At 43.3% G+C, this 13,918-nt stretch overlaps 1 protein-coding gene across 1 annotated transcript; it reads left to right on the top strand.

Moving 5' to 3' along the window:
- The first annotated feature begins 449 nt into the window (after nt 1-449).
- Nucleotides 450-13,706, top strand: HNRNPU (heterogeneous nuclear ribonucleoprotein U). Its single transcript, XM_084203726.1, has 14 exons — nt 450-1,328; nt 2,134-2,245; nt 2,366-2,439; nt 4,814-4,953; nt 6,528-6,627; nt 7,702-7,814; nt 8,206-8,469; nt 8,734-8,853; nt 9,471-9,599; nt 9,969-10,137; nt 10,675-10,914; nt 11,150-11,352; nt 12,364-12,435; nt 12,857-13,706. Exons 1-14 carry the CDS (start codon nt 596-598, stop codon nt 12,908-12,910), a joined length of 2,523 nt encoding a protein of 840 aa, XP_084059852.1. The 5' UTR covers nt 450-595; the 3' UTR covers nt 12,911-13,706.
- Nucleotides 13,707-13,918: the final 212 nt, after the last annotated feature.

The following is a 13,918-nucleotide window of genomic DNA, read 5'->3' on the forward strand; positions in this document are numbered from 1 at the left end:
CCCTTTTCAAAGCCTGTACGCAACAAACCGTGCGGGACTAGGCCCGACGTGGGCGCAGAGGAGCCAGGGGAATGAGGACAGGGTGCTGCGAGGCTGTGGCAGGAATGCGGGCCCCTGGGGCGGGGGCGCATTTCGGTCGGGCTGTGGCTTCAAGCGGGCGGGGGCTGGCACCGGGGGTGGCTCGCAGCGGGCTCATTGTGCCGGAGCGGCGTATCGGCCGAGCGGCCGCCGAGGAACCCGCCGGGACGAGGGCGGCGGGGGGCGCTCGGGCGGGTATTTACGGTAATGCGGTCGTTACGGTAGCGCGGGAGGGCCTACGTGCGCGGGGGCGGGGCGGCGCGCGCGCGGCGCCGGTGCGTGCGCGGCCCCGCGAGGCGCGTCTCCCTCGCGAGCTCGCGGTGAAAGGATTTGGCGCCAGGCGGGTCCGGCTCCGCAGCTCCCGCAGCCGCACGAACCCCCCGCGCCTCCCGCCCGCACCCACCGCCCGCCGGGGCACCGACACACCGCACGCAGAGCCAGAGCCGCCCGTCTGTCCCTGCTCGCCGCCGCCCGCGCGCCGCCCAGGGACCGAGCCGCCAGTGCCGCCGCCGCCGCCATGAGCTGCTCGCCCGTGAACGTGAAGAAGCTGAAGGTGTCGGAGCTGAAGGAGGAGCTGAAAAAGCGGCGCCTCTCCGACAAGGGCCTCAAGGCTGAGCTCATGGAGCGGCTCCAGGCCGCGCTAGACCAGGAGGAGGCCGGCGGGGGCGGCCCCGCCAGCGGTGCGGCCGAGCCCGGCAACGGCAGCGTGGAGGGGGAGGCGGCCGAGAGCGGTGGGGGCGCCGCGCAGCTCCGCCAGGGGGGAGGCCCCGGCCAGGCCGCGGCCTCCGCCATGGAGGACGACGACGAGGAAGGGCTGGAGGCCGCCGATGGCGACGCCATGGAGCTGGGCGAGGAGAACGGCGAGCGGGCAGGGGCCGGGGGCGGCCCCATGGAGGAGGAGGCGGGCGGCGAGGAGGAGGAAGAGGAGGAGGAGGAGGATGAGAACGGCGACGACCAGGGTTTCCAAGAGGGGGAGGACGAGTTGGCCGACGAGGAGGAGGCCGCGGCCGGAGACGCCAACGGCCACGGTGACCAGCAGCCGCCGCAGCCCCAGCAGTCGCAGCAGCCCCCTCCGCTCCTCCCGCCGCGCAGCGCCGCTGCCGCCAAGGAGGCTCCCGGCAAGAGCGCTGGGGGCGCCTCGGGGCCCGCCACTGCCACTGGCCCGGCGGGCCCCGCCAAGCAGCAGCAGCAGCAGAAGAAAGCGGAAGGCGGCGGCGGAGGCGGCCGCCCCGGGGCGCAGGGCGCCGGGGGTGAGTGAGCGTGGCGGCGGGAACAGGGGTGGGGGCCCATTAATCCCAGCCCCCCCCGCCATGACGGGGTTGCCCGGGTGGGGGGGGGGGTGGTTTCCGGGGCGCGCGCGGGAGGACGTTGGCGGCCCCGCGCCTCGTGCTGCCCCGGCGGGGGGGCGGGGGAGGGGCGCGGGAGGAGGGGCGGCGGAGGGGCCGCTGGGGCGCGCTGTGCATTGTGCGCCGAGCAGCGCGGGGCGCGTCTGACGTCACTTCCGGGCTGGGCGCCGCCGCCGCACGGGATGGCGCTGGGAAGGCCTGGCGGTACAATGGAGGCGGGAGGAGGAGGAGGAATCCCTTCCCTGGGGCTCCCGCCCGCGGCCCGCCGGGAGGAGGCGCAGTCGTGCGGATCGCACGGTGCCCTTGCGAGAGGCTGGCAATGTCCCGCTGCCTCCGTGGTGGGCGGGTGTTGCGGGTTTGGAGGCGCGGCGGGTCAGTAGGGTTTTTTTATCCTTTTAGGTTTTTTCTTTTTTTTCTTTTTTTTTTTTCGGGATGGTTTCAGTGAAGCTTATAACATTGAGGGCCGTACTGGCTGCTGCGTGGGGACTTCCGTTTGCTAAATCATTTCTGATTGGCGGCAAGTTTTGAGTCTCCCGTGAAAATTCAACATGCAGGGCTTTACCTTAGTAATAGTAAAATTCCTTTTTAAGATGTTACTGCTTATCTCATGCTGTAGCTTGCTGCAGTTTGCAAAGTCGAAACCATGATATAGATTTTATTCCAAATTAAACTAAAACTTAATCTAAATAAATCATTGCTTCTGTTACAGGAGATGGTAAAACGGAGCAAAAGCCTGGTGAGAAGAAGAGGGGAGTAAAGAGACCGCGTGAAGACCATGGCCGGGGATACTTTGAATACATTGAGGAAAACAAGTACAGCAGGTAAACAGAATTGGTGCTGGGCAGCATTTTGTGATGAGGAATAGAGTACAGAAGTGTTGTTCTTAACTTCGTGAAAATGCATGTAGCTTTATTATGTTTTGTTTGGTTTTATTTTTTCAGGGCCAAGTCCCCTCAACCACCTGTTGAAGAAGAAGATGAACATTTTGACGACACAGTGGTTTGTCTTGATACTTGTGAGTAAACACGCTTTCCTTTGCTCTGGAAAGATGTGGTGTTAAGGCTTCTAATCTTAATGCCACACTTTCTGAGACGGGGAGGATAACATTTGTTGATTTTCATTACCAGGTAACTTAAAAAAAACAAGAAAAAATACTGTATTTCCACCCATTTTTAGCAAAGAAAAGAACAGAAGGCTATGAGTATGTTAGCAGTAATAAGCTTGGTTTTCCTATGAATTCTGTAGTGATAGACAGTTCTGTGAAGAAATCTTAACCAAAACACTTAATCTGGTATGGAAGCTTAAGTGGGTAAGTGTAGAGTGCACATAGAACACTCTGCAGACAGCTTGATGAAGCAGCTGTCCAGCACTACTGCCCAGGTAGCTCAGAGACACAACAGCGTAAGTGCTTACAAAATACAGTTTGAGAAATACAAAATACAGTGAGCTTCCTGCATAAGTACCCCTATTTAGGTACTGACCAGTGGAGTGTTCTTTCTGTCTTCTAATAAATTTAACAAAATCTAGTAATGCCTCCTCAGAAATGACCCGTTCATGTAACCTGAGAGTGTGTGGGCTTTGGGTGGTGGTTTGTCCAAGTGGGATGGCAGAGAGACTTGGTCAGCAGAGCACAGAAGTTGAGAAGTGCCTGCAAACAGGGGTTTTTTTGAGGCAGATTATAAACATCATAATTGCTGTAACATTCCATTATGGCAGAGTTGACATTTGTGTTCTTGAGGGTAAGTATAAGGACTCAGCACAATATTAGAAAACTTGAAGTAATGCTTGAACTTGTTGGATTCTTACAGTGCCATGGAAGGAAAGTTTAACTTTTGGCATTGTCTGGTATATTTGTTAGAAGTTTCAGGTGGTTTTATTCCACAAGAAATGGTTTGAAATGGAAGGAGGTGTTAGTTTACAGTCACGTAAATTGCTGGATATGCCATCCCTGACATTTTGCTAACTAAGTCTCAAGTTTCTAGCTGCTAACCTGGTGAGTAGCCACTTCTGTGGGAGCTTTGGATTTTTCCAATAGCTGAGTAAATAGCTGCTTTTCATTATTACTGTTTCTAGTAATAATAGTATTTTCTAGCGGAAAATCTTGTTACTGGACAAGTTCTGATTTAAAGTGTTGGCAGACTCTTCAGAGATAAGATTCAAAGAGAGCTGTAAGGCTGAATTGTGTAACGAATTGGCACTCTCTTCTGGATAGTGATCCAGACATGTAAGAGGTTTAGCCACTCTTAAGTGCTTTTTATTGCCTGTGTCTTACAAAGAAGCTGTAACTTCAAATTCTGTTTCTCATCTCCTGTTCTAAAGGTAGCCTGCAAAGGTGGGTTTCTTCTGTATGATCTGCTTTTCTACAAATACAAGTTAGCAGTACTGATGAGAAGACACTTGGATCACTAATAGTATTTTTGAAATTGGGGATGGCTGTATGCAAACAAAACAAAATCTTGTGCATAAGGGTTGCCAGTAGTACAGGGCAGGCTGCATTTTAGTGTATTCTGGCACCCTGCAGGTTTTATACCAGAGCAGAATTCCTCACTGATTGCTCATTTTGCTCCTTTCTTGTAACTGTCAAGTAGGTTTGGAGCTGCTTCTGTGGATTCCTTGCTCTGGGGAATTCTGCATGCTGCACCTCTTGTTACCATTTGGCATTGTTTTTCTGAAACCTACTGGGAGATTCATTTGCAATTTCATGGTGTGCAGCTCTGAAGGTGCTTGTAAAACCATGGTTCTGCTTAGGTTCGTGGAGTGATAGGTGAATTCAGTGTGTAGGTCGTGTTTCTGGGCTGAACTAGGTTAGGTTCTCTTAGCACACCTTCTGTGATTAGCATGTCTGTATCTGACTTAACTGCCTTTATTTTAATAGACATAATCTAATTTGACTTGCTAATTGACTGTATTAACCAAAGACTACATTCAGTACTTATGTAAAAACATTTGTGTTCATTTACTTCTTAGCAGCCCTTAGGCTTGGGCTTGGGCAGTGAGACTGCTTCAGAATCAGATCTCTAGAGGGTACTGGAGAGCACAATGCAGATGGCTCAGAATTGGTGGAAAGAGGTAACTGAGAGAGGGTCCAACAGATACGGTAGAAGTTAGGGGTTTTTAAGGAGATGGAAAAAAATAGAGGGAATTTGTGTGACAGAAGTGAAGATGGCCCCTTGAAAATGACTTGTTAGCTAGCTTTTCCTAAGATTCTGGCTGAGTTTCAGTCTGCAGTTCCATCTAGACATGTTGCTTCTCTGAAAGGTCCTGGGTACTTGCAGGCAGTTTGTCTTTAAAATAACTCTTAAAATCTGGCATCATCTTTAATGCATAAAATTGGACACCTGTACTTAATTTTGTAATCAGAGTAAACAGATTAATTTTTATATTAACAGATAACTGTGACCTGCATTTTAAAATCTCAAGAGACCGGTTTAGTGCTTCCTCCCTGACCATGGAAAGCTTTGCTTTCCTTTGGGCTGGAGGGAGAGCCTCCTATGGAGTTTCTAAAGGCAAAGTCTGCTTTGAGATGAAGGTGAGTTAATGTTTATGGGAGCCTTCTGCATGCTTAAATGTAATATTAATACTTGTCACATTTTTTGGACTTGGTTGAAACTAATTGATGTAAACAGGACTCTTAAATGGCCTTCTCTTAAAAGAAGATGGCTCAGTTTGCAAAACTGTTTTCTCTTTTATAAGAACTTTGATTTAACAAACAAACAAAAACCAGAAATTTTAAAACAACCCACAAAACACTACATTTGTTCTGAATATGAGACTTTTTGGTCTTATTTTTTAATCATTAATTCTATATGTCATCTCATGCATCAACACTGAAAGTATTTTTATACTCTCTACTCAGAAGTTTGCTTGTGCTTTCTGAAGATTACAGAAAGCTTGACTTTTTTTTTTTAAAGGAATATAAATTATCCTAACAGTCCTTTGTGGTGTTGCTTAGTCTTTGAGTTTAATCTGCTCTAGGCATGGATTTGGGCTCGATGACCTCTAGAGGTCCCTTTCAACATCATTACTCTGACATGATGCATTGAGTGTGAGTATTTAGCAGGTAGTTGAATTTTGAGAGCAAGAGTTCTCCTGAAGGGTAAGAATGGCAAAGAGCAATCAGCCTTCTAATAAACGGATTTCTCCAGCTTGTTAATGGAAGAGGAACAAAACCACAAGGCTTGAATTTATTTTTCTTATTCCTTTTTTACTTAGCAATGTTAAAGGCTTTTTTGCTTATGATGGGCCTGTGTATATTAATCTGTTCTCTTCCTCCAGTGCTTTCAGATGTAACTGTTACCATGAGAATTGGGTAGTGATCCCATTATCCAGCCTTTTGCATGGAGTGATTTCTGTGTCTGTTGATACCTGTAACTTAGGAAGGCCAGTGAAGTGAAGTTTATGTCACTATTTATTGTCCTGTTTGCTTTCAAATGAGTTTCAGCTCAGTCACCTGACTGGAATAGTTGCAAGGGTTAATAGGATACTGATGGGCTTTTCATTTTCTTTTAGTAAAGTTTCTAAAGACAGTTAAAAAAACAGCTGGCTGCATGTATATTCCAGTGGGTGGTTTGTTGGGGTTTCTGGGGTGTTTTTGTTGCTTTTTTTTTTAATCTGGTTATGTTGTTCAGAAGCTGGCAACTTGCCCAGGAAGTCTGCTCACAGTGAAAGGGGACAGTGTAATACTTTCCCTCCAAGAAGCGGGTTATTAATACAGTGCACATTTTCTTAGCTAAGTAATTTACTGTTAATCCCAACTTCATGTAAACTCTGGGATTTTTTTTTAATAAATATTCGTATTGATTGTGATTTTAATACAATGTCAAAAGGACTTAAGGTTTTTGACCACTGACAGGGACTGCTGTGACAAAGTGGTGAAGATTTATGGTATCTTCAATCTTCATTGCTAAGTTAGGAGATAGAACCGTTTAGTCACTAGTTGTGGTTTCATATTCTCAAGCATGTTTTATTTTTGCTGAAGGTGATGACTTAGATTTTGCAAAGATTTAACCAAAGTGTAAAGGTTCAAAATGTTACCTTTTGTTCTTCCATCTTGTTAGTGTATAATAAATACTGCTTACCTTTTACTGAATAATTTAAAAATAGGTTACAGAAAAGATTCCTGTTAAACATCTGTATACAAAAGACATTGACATACATGAAGTGCGAGTTGGCTGGTCACTGAACACAAGTGGAATGTTGCTCGGTAAGACTTAAATGTTTAATTGCTTTTGTGTTGATGTGGCTGAAGTTTTAAAATTTTTTTCCTGAAGTGGGGGGACAAGCTTAGTGACTGTAGTATGTGTTTTGTGAAAAGTGGTCTTAATTTGAGTCATTCTCTGGATGTGGTGTGAGAAAGTTCATTACTAGGACCAAATAAAGTCATTAAGTATTCAGACATGTAAGGGTTAGGGCCATAACTTAAGAAGTAATTCTTCCAATGATTATGTATGGGTTATGGAGAACATTGTTAAATACTTGACAAGATAAAGGATTTGTCTTTTTCATGTAGTGTCAAAAGTAGAAAAGGGGGAGTTGCCCTTTCCTCTACTTTTAAAGGGTAGTGCATGGTATAAAATTTAACCCATGGTAACTACATTATCTTTTTTTTTGCTTGGTGGGAAAATCCTAATTTCTGAAAATAGTTGGAAAGAAAGAAGTTCAGCTTCATTATATATATATGAAAAATTATGATGATGATAATAATATTTATAACTTGTTGCTGAAACACATATTTGGGGAAAATATTGGTGAGTTGGTGTGTTCTGACATCAGCAACAGCTTTCTACTTAAGTTGCACCTGAGTCCTTGTGTTTTGACACTTCCTGTTAGCTTGTTCCTTGCAGCTTCATCCTCAGCTGTTGCATAGGCTGTCTGCTAAACTCCCTTTAAAATGGGAGGGGTAAGTGCTCCTGGAGACTAACTTCAGAAAGCCTTTCTGACTGCGTTACAGCAAGTATACCAGTGCGTAATCAGGTCTTCACAGTTTGCAATACTTGTTCATGTCTTTATCTGACAGTTCAGCTTTTATTGAGAGCATAAATCTGGAACCAGCAGCATAAAGCTTTCAAACAGGGATGAGGAAGCACTGCTGTTCTATCTCAAGTGAAAGTGTTGAATAGAAGAATGAGCTTGTGTAGCTGTTGGGGGGTGTCATAGATGTTTTGGCATTAATAAAAATACTCTGAACAGCACCTTATTTAAGTAGCTGTAAGGTGATTTATGTCTAAAAGGTTAGATGGGAAAGCCTATTTGTAATTAGTTTAAATTGTTCCTTCAGGTGAAGAAGAATTTTCTTACGGTTATTCTCTAAAAGGAATAAAGACATGCAATTGTGAGACTGAAGACTTTGGTGAGAAGTTTGATGAAAATGATGTGATTGGATGTTTTGCTGTAAGTTTTCACTTTTATTTTCTTGTGAGGGAAAGCATCCTTGAATTCTTCGACTGCTTTGGTGTTAGAAGCAGTAAAGCAAATACATAAAATCATGGGAACAAGACAAGTTAACATAGGCAGGCAGTAGAAACAGCAGCTATTACTAACAGTGACTGCTGGCAACATAATTTCATATTCATGGACAAATGTTTTTTAAAGCCTTTTAACAAAAAATCAGATCTTGAACAAATTGATCATTGACAGTGACTCATTAGAAAATTGGTTTTAGTTCCTTATGAAATAACAGTGTTACAGAAGTTGAGTGAACATAGCCAGTAGAGTGAAGTGACTAATTAACTGTATAAAGTGAGTTAATTTTATCCAAAATAATGCTTTGTCTGAAAAACAGAATTTTGATGGTGATGAAGTGGAACTCTCATATTCCAAGAATGGACAAGAGCTTGGTGTTGCATTCAAAATAAGCAAGGAAGTTCTTGATGGGCGACCACTCTTTCCACATGTTCTCTGCCATAACTGTGCGGTTGAGTTTAACTTTGGTCAGAAGGAGGAACCCTACTTCCCAGTACCTGAAGAGTACACCTTCATCCAGAAGGTCCCCCTGGAGGATAGGGTCCGAGGACCAAAGGGACCTGAGCAAAAGAAGGATTGTGAGGTAAGTTTCTTCTGATGATATCAAAAGCTGTTAAAGCACATGGATGGAAATGGTTAGAGTTAAGGAGAATATTCCACATCACTCTGACATTTTTGTTGGAGAGCTTTAATACTTAGTGTCTTGTGACCTATTCACTACCACTACCTTCCCCACCCCCAAAACCCCCACATCCCCCCCTCAGTATCCTTTAGACTTGCTGGGCTAAGTTGTGTATTAAAGAAAATCTTTGAACTAGTATCTCAAATACAGGACTTTTTGTCATAGGTGGTGATGATGATTGGCTTGCCAGGAGCTGGCAAGACTACATGGGTTACCAAACATGCAGCAGCAAATCCTGGAAAATACAATATTCTTGGGACAAATACTATTATGGACAAAATGATGGTAAGTGATAAGATATTTTATTTCTTGATCTATTGAAAACTTGCTGTAAATCCAGGGTCTTTGGCTACCATGGGGTTCTTTGGTATCAAAGAAGCTGGCTGCTAGTTAGCTAATGACCATTGGTATTGAAAAAAAGAATGGCTGTGGCACTTAGTGCCATGGTCTGGTTGACAAGGTGGTGTTAGTGGTTGTTAGTTGGACTCACTGATCTCAAAGGTCTTTCCCAACCTAATGGTTCTGTGTAAAGATTTTATTCCCTTGCTTAGATGGTAATTCACACATGGCAAGATTCAGAAGCTTTTCTGTGGTAAAATGTAAGAAATAGTCAGCTGTTGCTGACTGCTGAATGTATTTCTACTTCTCTACACATCACTGTTCTCAGAGCTGGAACTAGTATTGTGATGAGTATACCTTAAACTGAATGTACCAGTTCTTGTGGAGTCTTTGTTTATAAATCTCTTACATTCTATGGAGGGTTGAGAATTTCAGTTACGAGTTTGCAGCAGTTGTGGCCTTGAACTGAACAACACTTGAAGTGTGGTGGAAAGCATTTAGCAAAGAATGTCAGCCACATGTATCAGGACTACACTGACTGACTCTGGGAAATTTCTCCATAGGTTGCAGGTTTTAAGCGTCAGATGGCAGACACTGGAAAACTTAACACACTGTTGCAGAGAGCTCCACAGTGTCTTGGAAAGTTCATTGAGATTGCAGCTCGTAAGAAGCGGAATTTCATTTTGGATCAGGTAGAAGCTTCAGTGAAAAACTGTTAAGGAAATTTTTTAATAGGCTGTATTGTAGTAATTAATTGGGATTAAAGTTATATTATAATAGCAGTTGTTTCAGTTACTGACTTACTACTCATTCAGGGGACACAAAGTTGAGTTATTAGTACAAATGCTTGTCTGAACTTCTCTAGATTTATGGGATGTGGGAGGAAGTGTTTTAACACATTGATACGAGCTCGTAACTTTGCATTATGCAGCATCTTTATGTCCAGTTATTTGTAAACTTCATTGCAAGCTCTTGTAGAGGTGAAGTCTATACACCATAAGTTGACTTCCTTAACTCTTACAATGACAGCTACGTGTAGTAAGTTACTGCATTTTTTTCAGACAAATGTGTCTGCAGCTGCGCAGAGGAGAAAAATGTGCCTGTTTGCAGGCTTCCAGCGCAAAGCAGTTGTTGTTTGCCCAAAAGATGAAGACTACAAGCAAAGAACACAAAAGAAGGCAGAGGTGGAGGGAAAAGATCTTCCAGAGCATGCAGTTCTCAAAATGAAAGGCATGGAACATAATCCTATACTGTGTTTTAGGATGCTGAGTATCTGTTTAAAGGATTAAGTAAACGTGAAGTCTAAAAAACCACTTTATCTTAAACAGTTGTACTTATACAAAACTGGAAGACTATTGTAACTTGGTAGGATAACACTATATTGTGTTCCCTCTGCTGCAGTCCTTAACACTACTCAGTTACGGTGATACGCTTCATGCAGATGCACAAAGCTGTCTTGGCATAAAGTGCCCTATATACGTGACATATTTGGCAGAAACTGGTGTTCTGAGTGGAGGCTTATAAAAGAAAAAAAAAAAAAAGATAGGCAGAATGTTTTCAAGGTTTGGAACAGTACTGGCAACTCCATGAAGACCTGTTTATTTCATTTGTCACTGTTATATTTCCTAAATGCTGAGATTATGTAATTTTGTCCCTATGCTGAGGGGATGCAGAGGGTGGGAGGAAGAATGGGGAAAGGTGGTTAAATTGCGGCTTTAATTATAGCTGAATGTAGATGCTGAATACTCAGTGTTTTTGCAATTATAGGGAACTTCACACTGCCAGAGGTAGCAGAATGTTTTGATGAAATAATCTATGTAGAGTTGCAAAAAGAAGAAGCTCAGAAGCTTTTGGAACAGTATAAAGAAGAAAGTAAGAAAGCTCTTCCACCAGAAAAGAAACAGAACACTGGCTCAAAGAAGAACAAGAAGAGCAATAAAAATCAATTTAATAGGGGTCAGAGAGGACGTGGAGGATTCAACATGCGGGGCAACTTCAGAGGAGGAGGTGAGCCTGGAAATAAATCTGTGACTTCTGGAAGTTGCTGCTGCTGGGGAAAAAGGTTGTAGTACTTAATTGCAATTATTATATAGTGGGAACCTTGATCTCAGTTTCAGTAAGTTTAACAACATTTTAGTGCATAGTTAATTGTCCATCTCAAATGAGAGGCTGTTCATCTTGGTGTAGGAAATACATAAGACTTAACAATGACTTGATTAAAGTAACTCTCTCTCCCTTGCAGTCCCTGGCAATCGTGGTGGATACAACAGGAGGGGAGGCAACATGCCTCAGCGAGGTGGTGGAGGTGGCGGTGGTGGCGGTGGCAGCAGCGGAGCAATTGGCTACCCCTATCCTCGCGGCCCTGTCTTTCCAAGCAGAGGTGGCTACTCAAACAGAGGAAACTATAACAGAGGTGGAATGCCCAACAGGGGAAACTACAACCAGGTGATGCTTTGAGGGGGGACTGACTAGTTGAACTACAGTACTTTGGATGTTGTTGACAGCTCTGGTGCCTGTGAGGAGTCACAAACTTGGTTGTGGTGCTACATGTGCCCAGGGCTCTGAATGTTGTGTAACAACTGCTGATGCAGGGGATTCATGTTAGGGCTGTACCTATGTCCTGTTAAAAATGAAGATTTTTAGTGCATGTGTGTGAAGGCTGGTCTCTGGCTTTTTGTGTATTTCTTCCCCAATAATAGTAACTGTTGTTTGGCCTGAGGGTCATAGTGTATCTTTATCAAACATGTAGAGAACTTTCTGAAAATAGCTCTCCACACAGTCTTTGTTTTGGTGTCTGGTGTCAAACACAACTAATAAAGACACACAAGCCTAGATCTTACCTGATGGAATATCGGTGGAAGTATTGGAAAAACAAAATTGGGATTACTGAAGAGCCAGCAGATGGAGCCCAAGCCAGTAAACATGGCTCAGGTTTGCCTAATAATGACAAACGGGAAAAGCAAAATTTTATCTACTTGTATCAATGTCCCTTTGTTGTACCATAACTTCTGTTGAAGTTTTGTGGGCTAGCTTGTCTATTTTCAGTTGTGTGACCCATATCCTTTTGTCTGATCAGATAACATATCCTTGTAGCAATTACAGCCTTTACTAACTAAAAATAGACAAGCTCTTGTATTTTTAGTTGTCCTGGTGCATTTAGCAGCTGGAAATAGGGTGAGTCAAAACTGGATTAGCCAGCTTTCCAGACCAGGCAACAACAGTTTGAGCTGGTTTATTAATTCTGAGGTTCTTGCCCCTGTGCTTACAAAGCAGTTGCTTAGAGGGGAGGAAGGAGGCTTTTGGTATTCTAGTGGTTTTGGCGGTGTGTTTTTTATTAACCTGAGGCTGATACTTCTATATGGTGTGTGATGTTTTGGTGGTAGTAACAATTGATATTAGGACACTGCTAAAAAATGCATATAGACAAAGAAGTTAAAAACTGTTCTCCTCTTGCAGAACTTCAGAGGAAGGGGAAATAATCGTGGCTACAAAAACCAATCTCAGGGCTACAACCAGTGGCAGCAGGGTGTAAGTAGTCCCAACTTTACCTTTTTACTTATTGTTAACTTGAATGTTGCAAAATGCTGACTAAAATCAAGAGATGCATAGTCAAAAGTGGATAGCAAAATCTTCTTCTGCTAAGTAATATCACTATAAATAGTTTCCTGTGCAAAACTTGATCTGCCTTGATGGTCTTGATATATCAAATACCAGCTGTGGCTTAATGTTCTTAATGGTATGTAGTACTTGGCTTCACATTACTGCTGTGAAGTGAACTTTTAACTGCCTTCAGTTGTTCAGGAGCTTGCTGCTATTGGAGAGGACTTTAATCTTCTCAAGTTCCAGGGGAACTACACGTTTGTTAAATGTTTTTTTTTTTTCTCCAAGTAAGAAACTTAACCATTATGTGATTGCAGGTTAAAACTAACTATTTATTAATCTGTTGCAGCAATTCTGGGGTCAGAAGCCATGGAGTCAGCATTATCACCAAGGATATTATTGAATACCCAAATAAATGAACTGATACATATTTCTCCAAAACCTTCACAAGAAGTCGACTGTTTTCTTTAGTAGGCTAACTTTTTAAACATTCCACAAGAGGAAGTGCCTGCGGGTTCCTTTTTTAGAAGCTTTGTGGGTTGATTTTTTCTTTTCTTTTTTTGTACATTTTTAATTGCAGTTTTAAAGTGATTCGTAAGAGAACCTCAGCATTGTGCACGAAAAGAGAATGTGTCAGTATTTCAGGGTTCTACATTTTATCTGTAAAATGTGACTTTTTTTTTACCACAACAAAAGTAAAACGTTGCTTTGTACCTGGTGTCTTTTTATTAAAGAATTTTCTCCTTTTTCCCCATCCCCCAATTTCTAAGAAACAGTCGTGAGTCATGTCACAATATGATAGAAATGTTAGCAACCAGATTCGTATGGAGGCATCTTAGTAGCCCTCAAATACCATGAGATTATGTAAAGCTCCCTATTACACTCCATCCTCTCTATGAAGCTCTTGGGTGGGGAGGGGAGGAGGGGGAGGCAAAAGTTTCTGGCAATAACTAGGACTTTTTTGTAACATTTGGAACTCAATAAGATGTTGGGGACAAAGAGGAAACCTGGGGCTAAATAGTGATGGTGGAGTGTATGTAGAAGCTCTTAAAGTTGTAAAACTCGGTTGCTTTATTTGTGGAGGCTCAAACTTGTGAAGGTACAACACCATAATTTTTTTTCCATTTGTTCTGCATTTTGATTCTGAAAAGAAGCTGGCTTTGCCCATTTCTTATTAAACAAAACTTGTTGTAAATCCAGTTGTCTAATGGGATCTATATGAAGTTAGCTGTGTGTCTGTATAACTCTTTCCCCACAAAATACTGTATACCTAGTGTGCTTGTAGTAGTTACCTCCACCATTTTGTAAGGTAATGAAACTGTGAGTCACCCATTTTATATCTTAATTTTTAATCATGTCATTTCTCAAATGGGTGTATCTCCTTAGCCTGCTGATTCCTTTTCTCTTTAAA

This window comes from Fringilla coelebs, assembly GCF_963513975.1.
Source record: "Fringilla coelebs genome assembly, chromosome: 3".
NCBI classification, from domain to species: domain Eukaryota; kingdom Metazoa; phylum Chordata; class Aves; order Passeriformes; family Fringillidae; genus Fringilla; species Fringilla coelebs.

What these genes read in the sequence shown, in the direction of transcription:
- HNRNPU (XM_084203726.1), top strand. Translation starts at nt 596, where the DNA reads ATGAGCTGCTCGCCCGTGAACGTGAAGAAGCTGAAGGTGTCGGAGCTG. An exon ending in CGGGGCGCAGGGCGCCGGGG is followed by an intron (nt 1,329 to 2,133) that starts GTGAGTGAGCGT and finishes CTTCTGTTACAG; the next exon opens with GAGATGGTAAAACGGAGCAA. An exon ending in AAGTCTGCTTTGAGATGAAG is followed by an intron (nt 4,954 to 6,527) that starts GTGAGTTAATGT and finishes ATTTAAAAATAG; the next exon opens with GTTACAGAAAAGATTCCTGT.